We start from the raw sequence: 18153 nt of genomic DNA, 5'->3' as shown, positions 1-18153 counted from the left end.
ACAGACCTCTCTTTATCTTTTCATTAATACATAAACATACAACAACTATATAAATGGCATTAACATTGTATTAGTATTATAAGTCACCTAAAGATGATTTAAAGGATACAGGAGGATGTGTATAGGCTATATATAAATACTTTATCAGTTTTTAGAAAGGACTCCAGCATCCTTTGATTTTGGTATCCTCAAGGGGTCCTGGAACTGAACCTCTGTAGACACCAAAGAATGACTATTAGTAATGATTCATCATAGACTCAACATCCTCCATCTTTATCACATAACCTAGTCTTCCATTGAATTCCCTTCTCTTTTCTTTCTCAGGCAGAATTAAGTGACTGTGTGGTCTCCAGGTGCTTTAGACTAGTTCTTGAGCATCTGCACGTGTCAGACAGATCCAGAGGAATCTACCAGGTACTTTGGGGTTGAGCCATGCATCATAGCATTCATCCTTCACTGCTTGAAGAAGAGACCCTGGGACTGTATTTGGAGACAACTTGACATTGCTTGGAAAAGTGAGACTGCTTCTGGGTGGTGAGTGCCTGCTGCTGGTGCTACCTGGGGTTGGAGTCTGATGATGTTCCAGGGGAGTTAATATGAGTCCACCTAGCAGGGACAATGGCCACTGCTCTGACTTGCACAATTGAGCAGGTACCAGAGGAAAGACAGCTGGGGAAGGCTTCATGCTGATCCTCAGGTTCCTGAGGACTGGGCTGATCTCTTGCATCTGTTGGGTTAATGGTACTTCAGCCATCCACAGCAACATAATGCAGGGTTTAATGGATTCCGCCCTGCTATTTGAGACGTTCAGTTTTCTGTTCCTGTTGATTGTCTTTGCAGTTTTGAAGTATATCATTAGAAAGCTTTTATTGTTCAATTAAGATTTGTAAGTAAGCATAGAAGACTCAGGCTCTAGGAACACTCCTGAATCTAGATCCCCAGAGGGTGGCAGAAGGGAGGCAGAAAGGAGAATGACATTCTTTTCTTCAGCCTTGTCCTCAGGGTCCTCCCTGATATCGCCCTCCATCCCTCCCACTAGCCTTTACCCTACCCACTCTGCACGCAAACCCAAGTTCCTCCCAAGAGTCCTTAAACCTCTTGGATCTTGGCAAAATGTGCAGTTATAAGTATGACTGCAGGGTGAGTATTCTTATCTACCCCTAGAAAACATTCATGTCACATCAGTCACTAAGCCTGACTGTCAGATTGTTGGATTTGTATTTGGTTTCGAGACTATTTACAGAGGTAACTAATCTTCCCAGCCTAGCCAACAGGTGTAAAGGCAGGAAATAGCACTGGAGAGAAGCAGTTTGCAATGATAGCGGAAAATCAAAGACGTCTTTAAAAATTGAAAGGACTGAGATACGGCAGATGTTGTTCTGAATGTCTATGAATCAATGACAAGGACAAGGAAGAAAAGCTCTTCCTATGCAACCAACAGCAATCAGGGATGATGGAGAAGGGGGAGGAAAGGAGTCTGCGCATACAGCGGAAGAGGCAGATCAGAGCCAGGGCTCGCTCACCAGCACTAATTCTGGAGGTGGCTGACAGCATGACAGCTTAGAGCAGGGTTTCTCAACCTCGGCACTTTGAACATCTGAGCTGGACAATTCTTTATTGTGGGGATCAGTCCATGCATTGTCCCTGGATGTGACAACTACAAAAACACCCCCAAACTTTGCCAAATCACTCTTTTGAGGACCACCTGCTTCAAGGTTGAGTTTGGTGGAAATGTCACGGTCCCTGGAGCTTAGGTGGACCCAGCATCACAGAGAGGGTCATGTCGTGGCTACAAATGAGGCCCTTTCCTTCCCAGGGTTAATCCCCCAAACAGAGGGCTTATTACCTGCCCCCACAGATTCTCAGTATTGATAAAACTGATGGATTTCACTGGGGGAAAGATACCTAATAAGATCCACAAGGAGAGAGCAGGCCTGCTTTCAAAGCTCCTGACTGATGGAGATACAAGGCCTGTGTGCAAGTTTACATTCCTGTGCTTTAGCCATTTGAAACCAAAGAAGGTTCTAGAATGAGCCACTTGGGCTATTGCTCACCTGTGAACCTTGGCCTATCCTCCACCCTCTGCCTGGAACGGCCATCCTCCTCCCCAACCTGTTCCCTTGCAGGATCAAATTGAGAATTCCTCTGGCTGCCAGGTTACCTGGGGACCCCTTTTCCCCAGGACAGAGCTGGTCTCCCTCATCCCAGGGCTACGAGGGCACAAGGATGCTCCATCCATACCAGCTGCTCCTCTTGGACACCTGCTCTGCAGCACACTGCCCCCCAAGGCACCCACCAGGGAACCTGGGTCTTCAATCACTTCACTCTCCTTCCCCTTTGATCTAAGTGCTCACAAAACCCTACCCATGGCCCACTGCCACTCCCTTGTCCCCTGCTCTCGCCTCTTCCCAGGTCCTTGCCCTACTTACCACTACCTGAACTTTCTGCCTCCCTGACGTGTATAGAGCCCCTTGTGGTCTCCAAAGGAGAGGGAGTGCTTCTAGAGTTCTTCCCTCAACCTCATAACAGCTCAGGGAAGGGATTCTGACATGATTGACAGGTGGGAAAACTGAGGCCAGGAAACAGGGCAGGGTGGATATGTGCAGGCAGCAGGGTATCAGATGGTACTTGGTGTGACAATGGAGCAGTGGGAAGCCCAGGGAATGTCCCTCCTGTGGGTTAGAGGTGCTGTGAATAGGGACTCAGGCAAGGGTGTCAGCATGAAGATAGAAGCCAGGGCTCCTCAGTGGGTGGAGGGGCCACTGACGGAGGTGGGTGCTCTGCCCCAGGCCCTCAAGGGCACGGATTCCAGCTGCAATGACATTTTCAATTTCATGTCTGAGCCTCCAGAGAGGCACATGTGGGCTGCAGCCCCAGCCCAGTTGTGAGTTCTTTCCTCTTCTCTCTGGACAGCTGACAATTATTTCATTTTCTCCCACTCCGGAGAGGATGGAAGCATGAGAGAGGTCACCGTGTGTGTCTTGTTTGGAAATGACCCTAAATGAGTCAGGTTTGCTGTCATGGTTGGAGAACATCAGGAGGAGGGGACAGCAATGTCCCACATTCCAGACACAGTAAAGGTAACGAGACTCTCTGAGGCGGAGACAAGCATCATGCCAAAGAGCAGCGACAGCATGGGAACCCAGGGATGGTTCTAATTAGGACGCTCTTCTCCGAAGGCAAACACGGCAGTCTGGGCTTGTGCAACGTCTCCATGGCAACAGAGCCAGGTGGTGGGAGGACACACTGCCCGCTAAGTGACCTTCCGCTGGGCTGGGCCACTGAATTGCTCATGATTGAAGTGTGGCTGGGACACAGACCTCCATTCTGGAGACCCCACTTCTCTGTCTATATCAGATGGTATCCAAGGACCTTTCCATAGATTCCAGCAAGTTGCTAGATGGCCAGCTGGGTGATGTATTCTTTTCGGGTCAGTTGTGAGTCGGAGCTTTTTGCAGGGCAACAGAGCTGGGTTTAAGGGTGGGTGGGTGGTGCATCTTCCTCTGGATTAGAGCAGAACTGATGTTGAACTTGACTTCCTTTAACTATGACCCCCTCCAAGAGCAGGAATCAATTCTTATCCAGCTGTTTCTTCCAACCTAGAGGTTCCCAGGGCTGAAGTAACAGGAGGAGGAACCTGTCTGCCCACCAGGTGGTCTGTCTGTCTACCCAACCCATCAGCAGGACAGATAGGACAGCCATGAGCTTTCAGATGCTGGCCTTAGAGATACTGAGCAAAAGCATGGCACCACGTATACCCACTTCATGGGGTGGGTTTGCCTACAGGCAGCAGGAGTCCCTCCAGCCAGGCCCAAAGACAAGACCCATTCCAACAGGTCCTCACAGTGACATAGGAGGCCACTTTCCCAAATTTCTCCTTTGAGCAATTGGAGAATCTGGGATGAAAACAAAACTCAAAGGCTTTGTAATCTACCCCTTCGGAATAAGATTCCAGAAGACCCAGCCTGCTGTCTTCCATCATAGCAGCATGTTATCTGATGGATAGAGGGGAGGGGACCCAGGAACCCACTCTTCACCCACCACTCAGTGTTTCTAGGAATTACTGGGAAATGTCTCATCATGGCCCAGTGGATCCATCATGGCGGGTCACAATGGGGAAGTAAAACAGGAAGAAAACTGGTATTGGGAAGAAGGTTCCCCTGGCCTAGTATGTCATGCAAGCCAGACACTGGAGGGCCCAGAGATCTGGGTTTTTACTCATTCTCCAGAGAATTCTGCTGACTCTGAAGCTTGAAGACCTTGCTCAGGAGCAAGACTTTCCAATTGGAGAGTCATCAATGGATATTAGGTTCCCCCAGCCATCAGGGAGCTGGGTGGGGTCTGGAACAACTAGAATCTCCAGACCTGCTATCCCTAACTCTGTGCTACATAAATGGGGTTATTGTGCCTCTGTGATGTGAATTGGTAGACATTTCTGGAAGAGATGCCAAGCTCTACCTTGTCCAAGCCCATGACTGTGAGCAGAGGTGAGGCAGGGCCAAGCTGCAGCCTGAACCATCTATTCCCAGGCCCAGGCTCACTCCCTGACGCTAGCAGCCTCTCCAACTTCCCCATCTATCAACCGGGACAGGGCAATGGTGGGTTTGGTGTGGGAAGGGAAGAAGTCCTAGGGGAGAGGCTGGTGACAGAAAAGGCCCATGCCCATCCTCTGAGCTTGGCCTGAGCTCCACATCATGCCACCTTTCATCTGGGACAGGCACCACCCCGAGTCATTCTCAAATGAATGCCAATTAGGGCTGAGCCCAGGAAATCCAGTCAGGGCCCATACTGGGGGTACTCAGGTGGTCATATAGTGGTCATATTTTGGCAAAAGAAGAGTTACTTCCCAGAAAGGCAATGGAGGGGCTGGTGTTCCATGGGAGGGGTACAGAGACACAGTCAGATAGAGGCCCCATCAATGGCCCCAAGAGTCCGGAGGTGGCGGAGGCTGTGACCAGGATACAGTTTGAACCCTGCAGTCCCCCCTGCAGGAAGAGTGTTCTGTGGCCTCCTGGGCTGTTCTGTACAGGGTGCCCAGGCCAGGGTCATCTCCTTTCCCCTTCTCTCATCACCCTGAATGAGTGGCTTTGTACATGAAAGGACAGTGACCTGCGTGTGCCCTTAATCCTCTGATGAAAGAAGCTCCGGCACATGACCCTGTAAGAATGCTGTGTCCCTGGCCCAGTGGGGGGGGGCACCAGCGGACAGATGGACGGGGCATCCCTCCCACTTCCCCTTCCTGACTTCCCTCTGAGCACATGGCATTCTCGCTCTTTCTCACAGGTGGGCGGAGACCCTGGGCTGCAGGTGTGCCATCGGGACCTCAGGCAGTCAGAAGCTCAGGGCCTGGGTGGTGTCCTCATCCCCTTACCCTGACCAGCCCCCGCCCCCAATGTCACAGGAGAACGGAGTTTCCACGTGAGGCCACACTGAATCATGAGTGAACGTTAGAGGACATTCGTGATTTGACAGATGACAAAGCAAGGTACAGAGGGGTGAAGTCAACAGCGCCCCTCCGGCAAGCTGCAGAGCCAGGGGTCCGACCCAGGCAGCCTGGCTCCAGACCTCATCACCACTGCAATGTCTGCTGCTTCCCTAGAAGAAGGACCTAGGTGGCATCGGCGTCTCCTCCCTCCCAGCTGCTCTCCCCACTGCACTGAGGCCTCCCATCATTACCCCCAGGCTTTGACAAGGGCCTGCCACCCACAGGGAGCTGAGGGTTCCTGACAGCTACAACCCATGGGCCCCTCCAGAGCACTGCCCCAGCCCTGGGGCCCCTCAGAGGGAAGGGAACATGGCCTCCACCGGGCCCCGTGAACTAGGCGTTCCCCTCCCCTCCCCTTAAACGCAGGAGGGCTGGGTGGAGGAGTCCCTAGCTCAGCTGCCTCTGAGCTGGGAGCACCTCTGCTCAGTGTTCATGGTGGCCAAGGCTGTCTCTCCACCTCCTCATGGAGCAGAGGGTGCTCCTGCTCCAGGCCACCTCCTGCCACACCCTGGCTGGGCCAGCCCCTGCCATCCCCCCTTCCACTTCGGATCCAGCCTCCAGCTCCAGCCCAGTGAACAGCTCTCCCTCCTCCTTCAGGCCTGACAGCGCTCGGCAGGCCAGGTGGCTGCTCAAGGGAGGCTCTGGAATCCCACCATGGGGACGTGCAAGTCACTTATGCCTCCGCTTGGGCCGTGGTGACAAGGGAAGACATCTGGTTATGCCCGAGCCCCAGAGCGCTGGGTCTCTCCAGCCTGCAGTGGTCTCACCTACCCCAGTCCTCTGGCCTTGAACCATTTGGGAATCCTTCCTCCTTTCCTGCAGGCCTGACGCCCCCAACCACCACACTTCCCCGTCATTCCGGAAGAGGCTCAAAAGCCAGAGCCATGCCCGACTCACTTGGTTCTGATGCAGAGCTCCAGGGGAGGGACAAAGTCATTGTGGCTGTCCTCGGGGCTGGTCTGGGTGGTATCTGGGGAGGAGGGAGAAAGAGAGGCACAGTCATGTCATTCCAGGGCTCTGCATTTAACCTGTGGTCAGCGCGGACAACTTTCTTGGGACCCGACCCTCTGAGTACCTATGCCTTCATCTCCATTCCAATTGGATCCACCTTCATTGCTGGCCCTAAATTCTCACCTGGACAATTCACAGGCCTCTCATTGTCCAGTCTCTATCCCAGTTTTGTGCCTTGCTTCAGCTACCAAAAACCTTCTTAATAAAAACACATCTGATCCAATCATGCCCTGCTCTAAAACCTCCTAGGGTTCCCTATTGCCTGAAGAATAAATCCAGACTTGTCAGCAAAGCGTTTGGGGCTCTTCCCATGTGGCCTCCACTTCACCTTACATGCTTGATGCCATCAAGGGTCAAGGTCATCCCTGGATCCCTCCAGCTGGAGGGGCCCTGCTAGGATCTGCTCTCTGATCACCCCAGTCCTGGCACCCGAGTCTACACTGTTCTCGAGCATCCTGAAGGGGATGTGAAGTCTGCTGCCTGTGAGGGGTCTGGAAGCTCCTTTAGGGTACAGGTTGAGGGCTGTCGCACCGATGGTCAGCCGGATCTGCTCCTGCTGGTTGGCCAGGCCGTCATAATAGTACAGGTCAAAGTGCCGCTCGGCCTTCCAGTCAGACAGGAGCTCCATCTGCAGGCTGAAGAGGACGCTGAAGTGGCTCTCGCTGCACACTACCCAGATGGGGAACCGCGGGGTCTTCAGGAAGCAGCCAACCTGGAAGAGGGAGAGACGCAATGGAACCTGCCATCCCCAGAGAGAGGAGCTGGGGCTTCTTCAGTCCAAACCAGGGCAGGACGGACCTCGGAGAGGCCCAGTCCTGTTTGTGTGCTCTGCTGGGAGCCATTCCCGCTAGTAGGACCACTGGTCAGTTGCCCAGAGCTGCCCCGCCCCGCAGCATGGTGGCTCACAGACCTGAAACAGGGGCCTCATCCCTTCCTCCCCTCCATGTCCAGTAGTTCAGGGTGATGCCCATGCTGCATCCTTTAGTTCCCTCGCGCCCACCTCTCCTCTCCAAGTCCATTCACCCGCTCACTGAATCATGGCAATGACCTCCCAACCAATTCTTGCCAGGCTTCTCTCGCTAACCAAGCCCCCACGCCTTCACATTCTCTATCCACCATCTAGAGCTCTCCTCTCCTTGGAGAGCCTGCATCACCCAAACTACCCAATCAGGGGGCAGCGATCACTTCCTCCTTGTAGATCCCAGGGGCTCATCACCTGGCAACCGGATTCCTGGGCCACAGCACCACAGTGCATCCCCTGCCTCGTGATGCCTCACCCACCCGCCCCGTGCCTGCCAGATGATACCCTAGCAGCAAGGGCCCAGGCGTGAGTGGTTTGATGAACGAGGGCTCTTCTGAGCAAGGTGGGACTTGAACTTGAACTGTGCCTCAAAGACAGAAAGAGCTGGGAGCCGCAGGAGTCGGGAGGGAAGGGGCTGGGTGAGCAGTCTGTGGGCGAAGCCAAGAAGGAACGGCCAGAGAAACCGGAGGTACAAGGGGGACACTTCCTTGCTTCAGTAGAGGAGCGAGGAAGATGAGGTTGGGGTAGTTCCAGAATAAGGAGTGGAAACTTCCTTCAGGTGAGGGATTCTCTAAAAAGTTCCAAGCCAGGGAATCTCACGGCAGAAGGCTGTTTGGGGAAGATGGGAAACAGAGCAGGCACCAGGTCCTGTGGCGCAATGCCACCATTTTCCCTGCACAGGGGAGAGGCCCCCAAGGGCCTGGTCAGCTTTGCCCCTCAGGCTCTCTCCCTGTCCCCTGTGAGTCCCCTGGGCAGCGCCTCTCCCCACCAGGGGCCTGGGTTCATTCCACCATGTGTGCGCCACGGTCCAGGCTGGTTCAGGCCTAATCCCCACGGGCCCCAGGGAGATGTTTGCATGCTCAGGTATTTACAGCCGCTGCCTGTGGATTAAGGAAAGAATGGGAATTATTTTTCCAGTGAAGAGAAAGGCATAATTTCTCCAGGGCCTGTCACAGAAGAGTGACTGGGCAGCCCCTACTCAGAGGTGACTCTGGGCTAGAGGTGGCAGGGGCAGAGGGCCACGCTCAGAATGTCCCAGTGAGACTTGTCCATTAAAGTGGCCTCCTCCAGAAGGCAGGAGGGCCATCTTTCACAATGTGCTCATCACTTTCTTATTGTCCAAGTATCCCTTCCCCCCTCACCAACTGGGCCCTCAAGTGACTTCAGGGCTTGCTCCTGGTGGGGTGTGAGGGAATTATATGTCTGAAAACACAAATCCCTCTACCAACTCGGTTTCTGTCCTGTTTTCCAAAGTTGGCACTGTCCCGCAAACAGGGAGCCTGGAAGACAGGATCCAGCGCTCCCTCCTGGCAGGAAAAGAGCCCCGAGCCAAGCAGGGAGCAGGCCCTTGCACAATCAGCCCTGCTGAATTTTCCAACTGAGGACACCAGGGCAGCTGGACACATATAAATACTTGTCAAAAGGTTAAGGGTAAGAGTTTGTCAGTGAGTTTTCTCATTCAGGAGCTCCCTTCCAAGTGGGTGACATTTTCCAGAGAAGAAATCTGCTTCCTTCTCATTCTTAGGGAACCAAAGGCTGGAGCAAGGGCCCACACTCCCCACGGCACAGTCCAGTCTTCCCCCTGGAGGGGCCTGTGCACAGTCAGAGATTGCTTTCAAATGGTAAGTCTTAATCTGCAGAAGCTGTGAGTGACCAACAGCCAGGTGGGCTGCCGGGATAATCATTGTGTCCATAAGGGCGACACTTGTTCATTGTGATCTATACTTTCATCCCCAGCACTGTGCTATGCAGTGGGGACACAGCATGGAAGAAAACAAGAACAGTCCTGTCCTTGTGGAACTGACCAGATTAAGGGGGATAACAGAGAGGAATCAAATAATCTAACGCACAATGAGCTTGTGCTATGCCTCGTTGAATCTATGACTCCACCAGATTGGCCACTTTTATTTTCTTTCTTTGTTTACTTTTTTCTTTTTATTTCTTTCTTTCTTTCTTTCTTTTTTTTTTTTTTTTTTTTTTTTTTTTGGTACTAGGGATTGAACCTAGGGGCATTTAACCACTTAGCCACATCCCCAACCCTTTTTAAAAATATTTTAGGTAGAGACAGGATCTCACTGAGTTGCTTAGGGCCTTGTTAAGTTGCCGAGGCTGGCTTTGAACTCGTGATTCTCCGGCCTCAGCCTCCTGAGCCACTGGGATTTCAGGTGTGTGCCACCATGCTGGGCATTGCCACAGTTTTTGTGTCACTAAGAAAGACAGAAAGCTGACCACATTTGGCGCACTGTCATTTGCAATAATACATTATCATTTCAGAAATGCTTAACATGGGGAACGTTTACCTCCTAAAAACAATGAGATATGGAGAATGACAGTGGCAAGAGGTGCACGGAAGTGGGGGGCACCAGAAGGCACCCTGACTCAGGCAGAGTGAGGCTGAAGGCAGGAATGCCCTCCCTTTTAGGAAGTAACTTTTAATCTAAAAACTTGAAGAGCAGAAAGAGCAAGGCAGGTGCAGGGTAGAGTAGGTGCAAAGGCCCAGAGATGGGAAGGAAGGAACCCAGGAAGCGGGGGTGGGGGGTGGGGGTGGCAGTGTGGCCTAAGCCGGTGCCCATGGGACAGAGTTTGGTGGGGTGAGGTGAGGGGAAGGCAGGGATAGGCTGTGAGGGTCATGGAATGTTGGGATTTTAGTCCCTGTATCAGTTAGCTTGGGCTAACAAATACCCTAGACGGGGCGGCTTCAGCAATGGACATTTATTCTCTCCAAGTTCAGGAGGCTGAAGTCTGATGGAGGAGGTATTTGAGTTAGATCTGGAGGCCTCTCGCCTTGGCTCATAGATGGCCGTCTTCTCCCTGTGTCTCCGCAAGGCCTTCCCTCAGTGTCCTAGTCCCTTCTGCCTACGATGACACCCGTCGTTTGGATTAGGGCCATCCTAGGAACCGCCTTCTAACTTAATCACAGCCTTGCATCCTGGTCTCCACCGACAGTTACATTCCAAGGTCCTGGGGGTGAGGATTTCACTAGGCAGTTTTAGGGGGACACAGTGAGCTCATAACATTCTCAGAGGATTGGGAAACCGAGGTAGAGTGTTGAGAAAGGAACGAGACGATTGGATCTACGTTTTCAAAGGACACGCTGGCTTCCGTAAAAGGACAGGATTGGGAAGAGTGGGGACAGGAGCTGAAGTCAGCCAGACTGTCACGAGTATCAGACCAGCAGCGCTGGTGGCTGGACCAGGGTGCACACAGACAGACTTGAGCAACCTCTGCCAGGCACCCTCTCACGCAGGGAGATGAAACTCTTAGTCTCAGCCGAGGGAAGGACAACAAAGGGTCTATGTGGATCCTAGGAATCCAAAAAGGGAAGGGAGCTGAAGGGCCAGGATGTCTTCTGCCACTTTGTAGGGGAAGGATGATCTTGGCTGAGAGTCCCATCAATTACCCTCCATTGGTAATTGATGGGACTCTCAGCCAAGAAAGCAATTTATTTTTTAACCAACACCTTAACAGCAAGAATGAAATGAGGACTTGTGGTGAGAGTCCACAAGTCTGGCCAAGGTCACTTTTCTTAGAGTTTCAGGCTGAAGGTTTTGGGAGTCCACTCGGGGGTCTGATGCTCCTGCACCCTGGCACTCCTCACTGGCCGCGTGGCCACATTCCTGGCCTCCCTCCCGACACCAGCACAATCAGGAGGAGCCACCTTGCTCTCCCCGCAGCCTTTGGTTGATCCCACAATCCTGCATTCTGTGAGCTGGGGAATATCACCCAGAAAGGGGAGAGTGTGGCACCACGTGGTTCATTAGTAAGGGACAGCACACCTGAACCTGTGGCCGTGCAGGGGGGTGGGATGAAAATCTGGTCCCCTCCCACCTTGTAAATCCATGCTCCCAGCATTCTCCAGATGCTCCCATCAGGAGGGTCTCTGTGTCCTGGTTCTGGGACACATGATGCAGGAGACCTAGCCCGGCCCTCCAAGAACCTGCAGGCAGAGGCAGAGCTCCTGCCAGCCTCAGGACAATGCTCCCATATAATCCACCACAGAACAGTCACAAGAAGCAGGGATCAAAGAAAGTTCTATGGCAGCTGGGACAAGCAGGTAGGGTCAGTGAACCCCTGGCCAGCCCTCCTCAGCCCCTGTCCACATTCCCCAGAGGGTACAGTCATCACACACTGTCCAGTTTCACCTGAGACCCTGGTTTCAGTGAGATAGGAGGCAGGGAGACCCAGTGAGGCCTCTTAGAGGTTGAATTGTGTTCCCCAGAAGATACATGAGACCTCTGAATGGGATTTTATTTGCATATAGCATCACTGCCAATGGGATTAGTTAAGATGAGGTTCTCCTGTAGGAGGGTAGGCCCTTAATCCAACTGAGGTCTTTAGGAGAATCTTAGACCCACAGGGAGAAGGCCGCTGTGGGATAGCAGAGTCAAGGGACTGGGGTGATTCAACTGTAAGCCAAGAAACGCCAAGGATTGAAAAAAAAAAAAAAAAAAAACACCCCAAACTCAAAGAGACAAGGATCAAGTATCCCTATGGGTTTCAGAGGGAGCCCTGCTCTGCAGACACCTTGATCTCAGGCCTACGGCATCCAGAACTGTAAGAGAATGAATTTCCGTTGCTTTGGCCACCCAGTTTGTGGCATCTTGTTGTGACAACCCTAAGAAAGTAATACAAGACCTCAGACCTCAAGTTCCTATTCCTGGAAAAGACCCCCATTCCTACGGTGCATGTGCACACACACACACACACACACACACACACACACACACAGCCCAGAAGCAGCCAAGGCCAACCCACAATCACACTATAAATTCCTAGAGGTACTTTCCAGACAGCCTTCCTCAGAACTCAGCATCAACTGGCTTTGGGTCTGAATTGCGTGCTTTACTGGACGGCAGGGAAACTGCACATCTTCCCAGATCCTCGGTGACTCAGGCTGGACCTGAATTCCAGCCACTCTGGGAAGGGCAGTCCTGCTTTCCTTCTCTGCCATGAGCTCTTTTCTTTTCAGTTCCAGGAAGCAAGGCTCCCCGGGGTCTGGAGAACGTGAGTGTGTGGGTACCTGGCACACGTTGTAGTGCTCAAAGAGAGACAAGAAGCCAATATCGCTACGTGCTGTAATGCCCCGGAGGAGGGTGATGTTCCCGTTCCCAGAATCCAGCTCCACCACGTCGTTGAAAACATTGGACACGGCTCTCCCAGTCAGGAGCAGATTGACAAGTTCCTGTTGATGAGAAGGGGAAGCCACGTCAAGTCTCTGAATCAGCTGTGGAGGGGAGATTAGGAAAAAGAAAAAAGGGGTGGAAAGGAAAGCAAGCAAGGAGAGAGAGATGGAAATCAAAGGCAGGCCCTGCAGGGAAAGTCGCCATCTTTGCTCATCTAAGTGACTCCAGGCATTCATCAACTTTTATTCTCTAAGCATTCATTGAGCACCACTGTACACAGGACCCTGTTCTAGGACCCAGACCATTGGAGAGAACATCAGGAGGGTAAGACATGACTCCATTCTCAGTCCAGACTATGGGGTCAGGTGTGTTCCCATGGGATTGAAGCATGACACAGAATGTGACTGGGGCTATTAAAAAAATGTGCATGCAGAGCACTCCAGGGCCCAGATGGACACAAGGCCACATGACCGAGTAAAAGTGTCTTTGTAGACTGACTTCTGGGATGTTAGTTTTTAAATAGACTTTTAGATTTTGAAATAACTTTAGACTCAATAGAAGTCATAAAACGAGTTCATAGAGTTCCTCGTGTCCTTCACCCAGCTTCCCCCAACAACAGCATCTTCCAGAAGCAGAGCCATACGTAAAACCAGGAAACTGCCAGGCACAGTAGGGCAAGTCTGAAATTCCAGCAGCTTGGGAGGCTGAGTCAGGAGGATCGTGAGTTCAAAGCCAGCCTCAGCAAAAACGAGGTGCTAAGCAACTCAGTGAGACCCTGCTCTAAATTTAAAAATATAAAAAATAAAAAATAAAATAAAAACCAGGAAACTCACAGTGCTGCAGGACCACCTGCACTCCGGGCCTATTTGAATCTCACCAGGGACAGCAAGGTCTCAATGGAGGTGAGAGGGCAGGGTAAGATGCCTCAGGGGCAGGAAGAGCAGAAGCAGGGGGCAGCGGGAAGCCCATCTTCACCTTGCCTTGAGTATCATGTACTCAGTGGCCCCGTCACTAAAGCCTCAATCCAGCACGGCAACAAGCACATGACCTTAGGACTTGCAGCAGGAGCGCTGTTTCTCTTGCAGTCTCCTTCAGCCTGTGTCCCCTGCACCAGGGTGGATCACTGTGGCTGGAAGGGACCTTCTTTATGCAATGGCCTCCTAGTCCAACCTCCTTTTAGAAATGGAGAAAACGAGGCTCACAGATGCAGAAGGACTTGCCCTGGTCACACACAGTGGGCGCCAGGGCTGAACCTCCACCCACATCTGCTGGCTCTGAACATCTGTCTGGTTTCCCTTCAATTGTCCCCACCCCTCGTTATACTCATGAAAGCCCCTGCCTGGACATGCATTCAGGATGCAGAATGGTGGTCTCCAAGGGCCCACGGCCCCCTGGGGAAGGAGTCTAGCAAGCTGACCCTAGCATTTGGGCAGGCAGGTCTCAGTCTCACCCACCTCCACCAGGGCTGGCACTGCCCGTGAGTCAAGCGGGCCGGCAGCCCTCTCGCTGCACGTGGGAATGGCCACGGCCTCCCTTTCCTAAATGGCAGAGTTTATGAAAGTGTTTTCCCCTGAATTGTGAAAACAACGTCCGGGGTTAATAAGTCCCCTCTGTTAACACCAACACCCCTGCCCCAGTGACAGTAAAAGAGGTCTTGGTTGATGGCCACTGAGGAGTCCTCATTGGACAGAGATACGAAGGGGCCTCATTGTGACCTAGCAGAGGAAATGAGAAAAGAATTTGGAGGAAGTATCTGTTCTAAGATACTGCACCTCAGGGGCAGCAGCTACTAAGAAGGGTACAGCCTTGATCAGGCAGGTTCAAGTTTTTTCCATCTGGTTTTCAACAGGAAAAAAGGGCCCTGCTCCTTAATCAAGGGTGTGTCCAGAACCTTCCACCTCGCAGAAAACCTTCTTGAGATGGGAAGAAAGAAGTACCTGGAATCTCCCACTCCCCATCTATTTCCTTACTATTCAAAATGTGGTCTGTGAACCGGCAGCATGGCCTTTCCATGGGCAGTGGGACAGCCTATTAGAAATCCAGAGCCTCAGGCCCAAGCCCAGATGCTCTGAATCCAAGCCTGCTCTACAGTAGGACCCTCGAGGGTTCATGGGCACGTCAACGCTTAAGCAGCTTGGGGTGGGGAAGAAGGTGTCCCAGCTCACATGGTGGGTGTACCAGAGAACAGTCCTTGAACCCAGCCCCAGGCTCTGGTCTGGCATCCTCTGCCAATAGCTGACGGCCGCCCACCTGTGGCCAACATCACTCTCTGCCCTCTGCAAAGAGAAGTTCCCATGGAGTAGAAAAGCACTCAGAGGGAGAGTGGGGCTACCCCAAGCAGCCTGTCCCCTGAGACTTTCTCCCAGAATGGAGGACAACAGCCAACCCCATCCCTCTGTGGCTGACTGACAAACCATAGCCCCAAGCTTGCACCTGCATAATGACCAGGCACAGTTCCAGAGCTGGGCATTAGTGAGTCAGGACCCCAGGACAACTGGGTCTTCAGCTGGATTGGAAGATCCAGCTGAATCTGTGTGAACTGAGAGTCAGAGGTCCCTGTGGTCCATGTGGCCACTGTGGGAGGCCTCGCCGTGCAGAGAAAGGCACAGATAGAAACTAGGAGTGGGATTTAGCTGCCCGTCTTCCTGCTCACATGGCTGGATCTGGAGCTGTTTCCTTTCCTGGTATCATGTGAGTGTCTGAGAGGATACAGGACAAGCAACTGTGCTCAGGGTCTCTCCTGCACCCCCTCAAGACCTCCTGGGGATCCCTTTGTAGAAATGCAGCTGGAAGGGTCGTCATGAAGACAACACCCTGTATAAACATAAAGGGTGTCATTGCTGCTGTCTCCCCATCTGGAGCCAGGGTCCTCAGCTTATACCAGGGGCACTGCTCCCTGTGGCCTGGGCTCCGGGCAGGGCAGCACTTGGATCTCCATCCCACCTCTTCTGCGTGGGTCCAAGCACACAGATTACAGCACAGCAAGTACTCCCCAGAGAAGCTAAGCTCTCTTTCCAAGTCTCCATGACCAGGAAGCCCAGCAGAGGTAGGCACACCAAAGCACTGGGAGGGTATCAGTAGGGACAAAGGAGAGAGGGACAGAGGAAGAAGAACCACCTCCAGGCTGCCCCTGGGCCCCACAGTACCCCTGACCTGTGTGCAGTATCCGTGTGCTCCAATCAGGTGGGTGGTGGGAACATCAAAGTCCTGGCGAACCCTGGAAGACACAGAAAGGAGCCTCTGTTTGACCCAATCCTCCAGGGCAAACCTCACTGGGTGATCGGGCACCCGTAGGCCCCAGGCCAAGGGTTCCAGATTGGGTGGGAACCTGCGAATCTTGTGTTCAGCGTTGTCTACAGAGGTGGTCCCTGCCCCAAAGAAATTTGGGCTCAAACCCAGGCCTGCTTGAGCCACAATCACCCTGTTCCCTGGTTAACAGCTTCCATTCTGGCCTCCCCAGGCCTCTGGCCATACCAGAGGATGGCGAGAGAAGACTGATACAGCAGAAAGTCCCTTGTGCTGGGAATCCAACGTCCTGCCTTCACATCCCAACTAGTGCTATTAACAGTAGGGGTGGGGGCTACCTCTCCCATCTCTGGGCCCCAGTCGCCCATCTGTGAAGGGGAAGGAACAGACTCGAATGCTCTGTGATGATTTGCTTATGGCTTGAGTGTGTCCCCCGTGGGTTCCTTTGTTGACATTTAATTTCCCTTTTACATTAAGAGGGTGGAGACTTAATTCAGCCATGGTTTAGAGGCGGGGCTTCTGGGAGGAGATGAGGATTAGGTAAGGTCATGGGGTGGAGCCACCACAATTGAATCTAGGAAATTATAAGAGGAGGGAGACCTGAAGAGACAGGCACACGTTCTCTGTCTCTTGCCACGTGATGCCCTGCACCTCCTCAAGACTCTGCCAGCAAGGAGGCGGACATCAGATGTGGCCCTCAACCTTGGACCTTCAGAACCACCGATCAAAATAAACCTCTTCTCATTAAAACTTCCACAGTCTGCGGGATGGCGTTCCTGGCGATAGAACACAGACCAGTGCAGCCTCCTCGGATTCCAAAACAACAGTGCTACTGCACAGCTCCGGCACCGGGTACCATGCAGGCATCATTCCGCAAGACCCAAGGAGATAATGGGGGCTTCAAGAAGAGGCTGGCTGCCAGGTGCAGTGGCGCACGCCTGTAACCCCAGCAGCTCGGGACGCTGAGGCAGGAGGATTGCAAGTTTGAGGCTAGCCTCAGCAACTTAGTGAGTCCCTAAGCAACTCAATGAGACCCTGTCTCAAAATAAAATATAAAAAAGGGCTGGGGATGTGGCTCAGAGGTTAAGGGGGCCCCTGAGTTCAATCCCCGGTACCACAAAAAAGGAAGAAAGAAAAAATAAAAAGGTTTGCCCAGAGCTGCTGGGCCCAGGGCCTCCTGGCAGTCTCTTTTCAAAGCCTAGAGCCCCTCCATGCTACCCCTGTGGCTCCTTCCTCAAAAGGGGGTTCTCCAAAAGGCATAGACTGAAAAGCCCCTTTGGCAGAGTAAGTTCCTCAAACCACAAGAAATGAATTTTAGGGCTGAGCAGCAGTGGGGACAGAACAATTCAGGATGTGTCCCATCTTTGGGACCCTGTCCCCTATGAGGAGTGAGTGATGAACACTAGGAGGCAAAAAGCCCTCCCTGAACTTCAGAGTCCTCCTCAGCTTGTCACCATGCTGGGAAGCCACTGTGGCACGTGGTTCCTAAAAGGAGCAGCAAAGACCTCAAAGTAAATAGCTCCGGGAGACAAAGCATTCTTGTGATCGGAGCCATGTAACCAGCAGAGAGTAAAGGAGCTACCGTCTCCCAATTGCACCCAGCAGATGCACCTCAACCCTCTAGGACCCCCGGGAATTGGGAATTACTCTTTTGAGCAGCACAGAGAGGTGGGTTCTGGAGGCCAGGCGAGTCCCGAGTGCCTGCTTCCCAAACCACTGCATACGGCCCTGGGGGACACACCACCACCCATCACTGTGTCCCGGCCCTGGCCCGCTTCCTTTATCCACACCCGAGAGAGAGCACTGCGCGGTGACCAGGGGTTGGAAGGGTTTTGCAATCAGACCGCTCATTTTTCTTTTTGGTGGAAGAGAAGGGGAACCTGGTCTCAATTTATGCCCTAGATCCAAGGTCTGCCGTAAGCTCACAAACCTAAAACACACGCCCTGGCCCTGTATCCTTTTCCGACAAACTTCAGAAATTCAACCTCCGCAATACTTGTAGAGATAATGCTTTCTTGTGGTTTTTAGTAACTGTGCCAAATGGGGAAGGTTTACGGTCCACATGAGATGGCCTGGGAGCACCGTCGTGGGGGACTGCAGACCGCAAAGGCGTGGGGTCCTCTGGGAAGGCCCTCAGGGCTGACCCACCAGAGACAGCCCAGCAGGCCTGGGAGGGAGCCAGCCGGGGTGACTCATGGAGCACCAAACTCGGCTGGCGCTAGATCAGGCAGAAGAATTGATGGAAACGTTCTCCTCAGCGTATACAA

General features: G+C 52.7%; 1 protein-coding gene across 1 annotated transcript in view; it reads right to left on the bottom strand.

Annotated features, from left to right (window-relative positions):
* The window catches only part of Mindy4 (MINDY lysine 48 deubiquitinase 4), a 111092-nt gene that overhangs the window by 2388 nt on the left and 90551 nt on the right, over positions 1-18153 (bottom strand). Inside the window, exons 14-17 of the mRNA XM_076863769.2 lie at positions 15794-15857; positions 12538-12699; positions 7028-7208; positions 6383-6455 (exon numbers count right to left, since the gene is read on the bottom strand). Of these exons, the coding sequence (XP_076719884.2) occupies positions 6383-6455; positions 7028-7208; positions 12538-12699; positions 15794-15857 (480 nt within the window). The remainder of the gene's footprint in view (positions 1-6382; positions 6456-7027; positions 7209-12537; positions 12700-15793; positions 15858-18153) is intronic.

Source organism: Callospermophilus lateralis, chromosome 1 (genome assembly GCF_048772815.1).
Source record: "Callospermophilus lateralis isolate mCalLat2 chromosome 1, mCalLat2.hap1, whole genome shotgun sequence".
NCBI classification, from domain to species: Eukaryota; Metazoa; Chordata; class Mammalia; order Rodentia; family Sciuridae; genus Callospermophilus; species Callospermophilus lateralis.
Note: the sequence above shows the minus strand (reverse complement) of the source record. Positions and strands in the feature narration are given on the sequence as shown.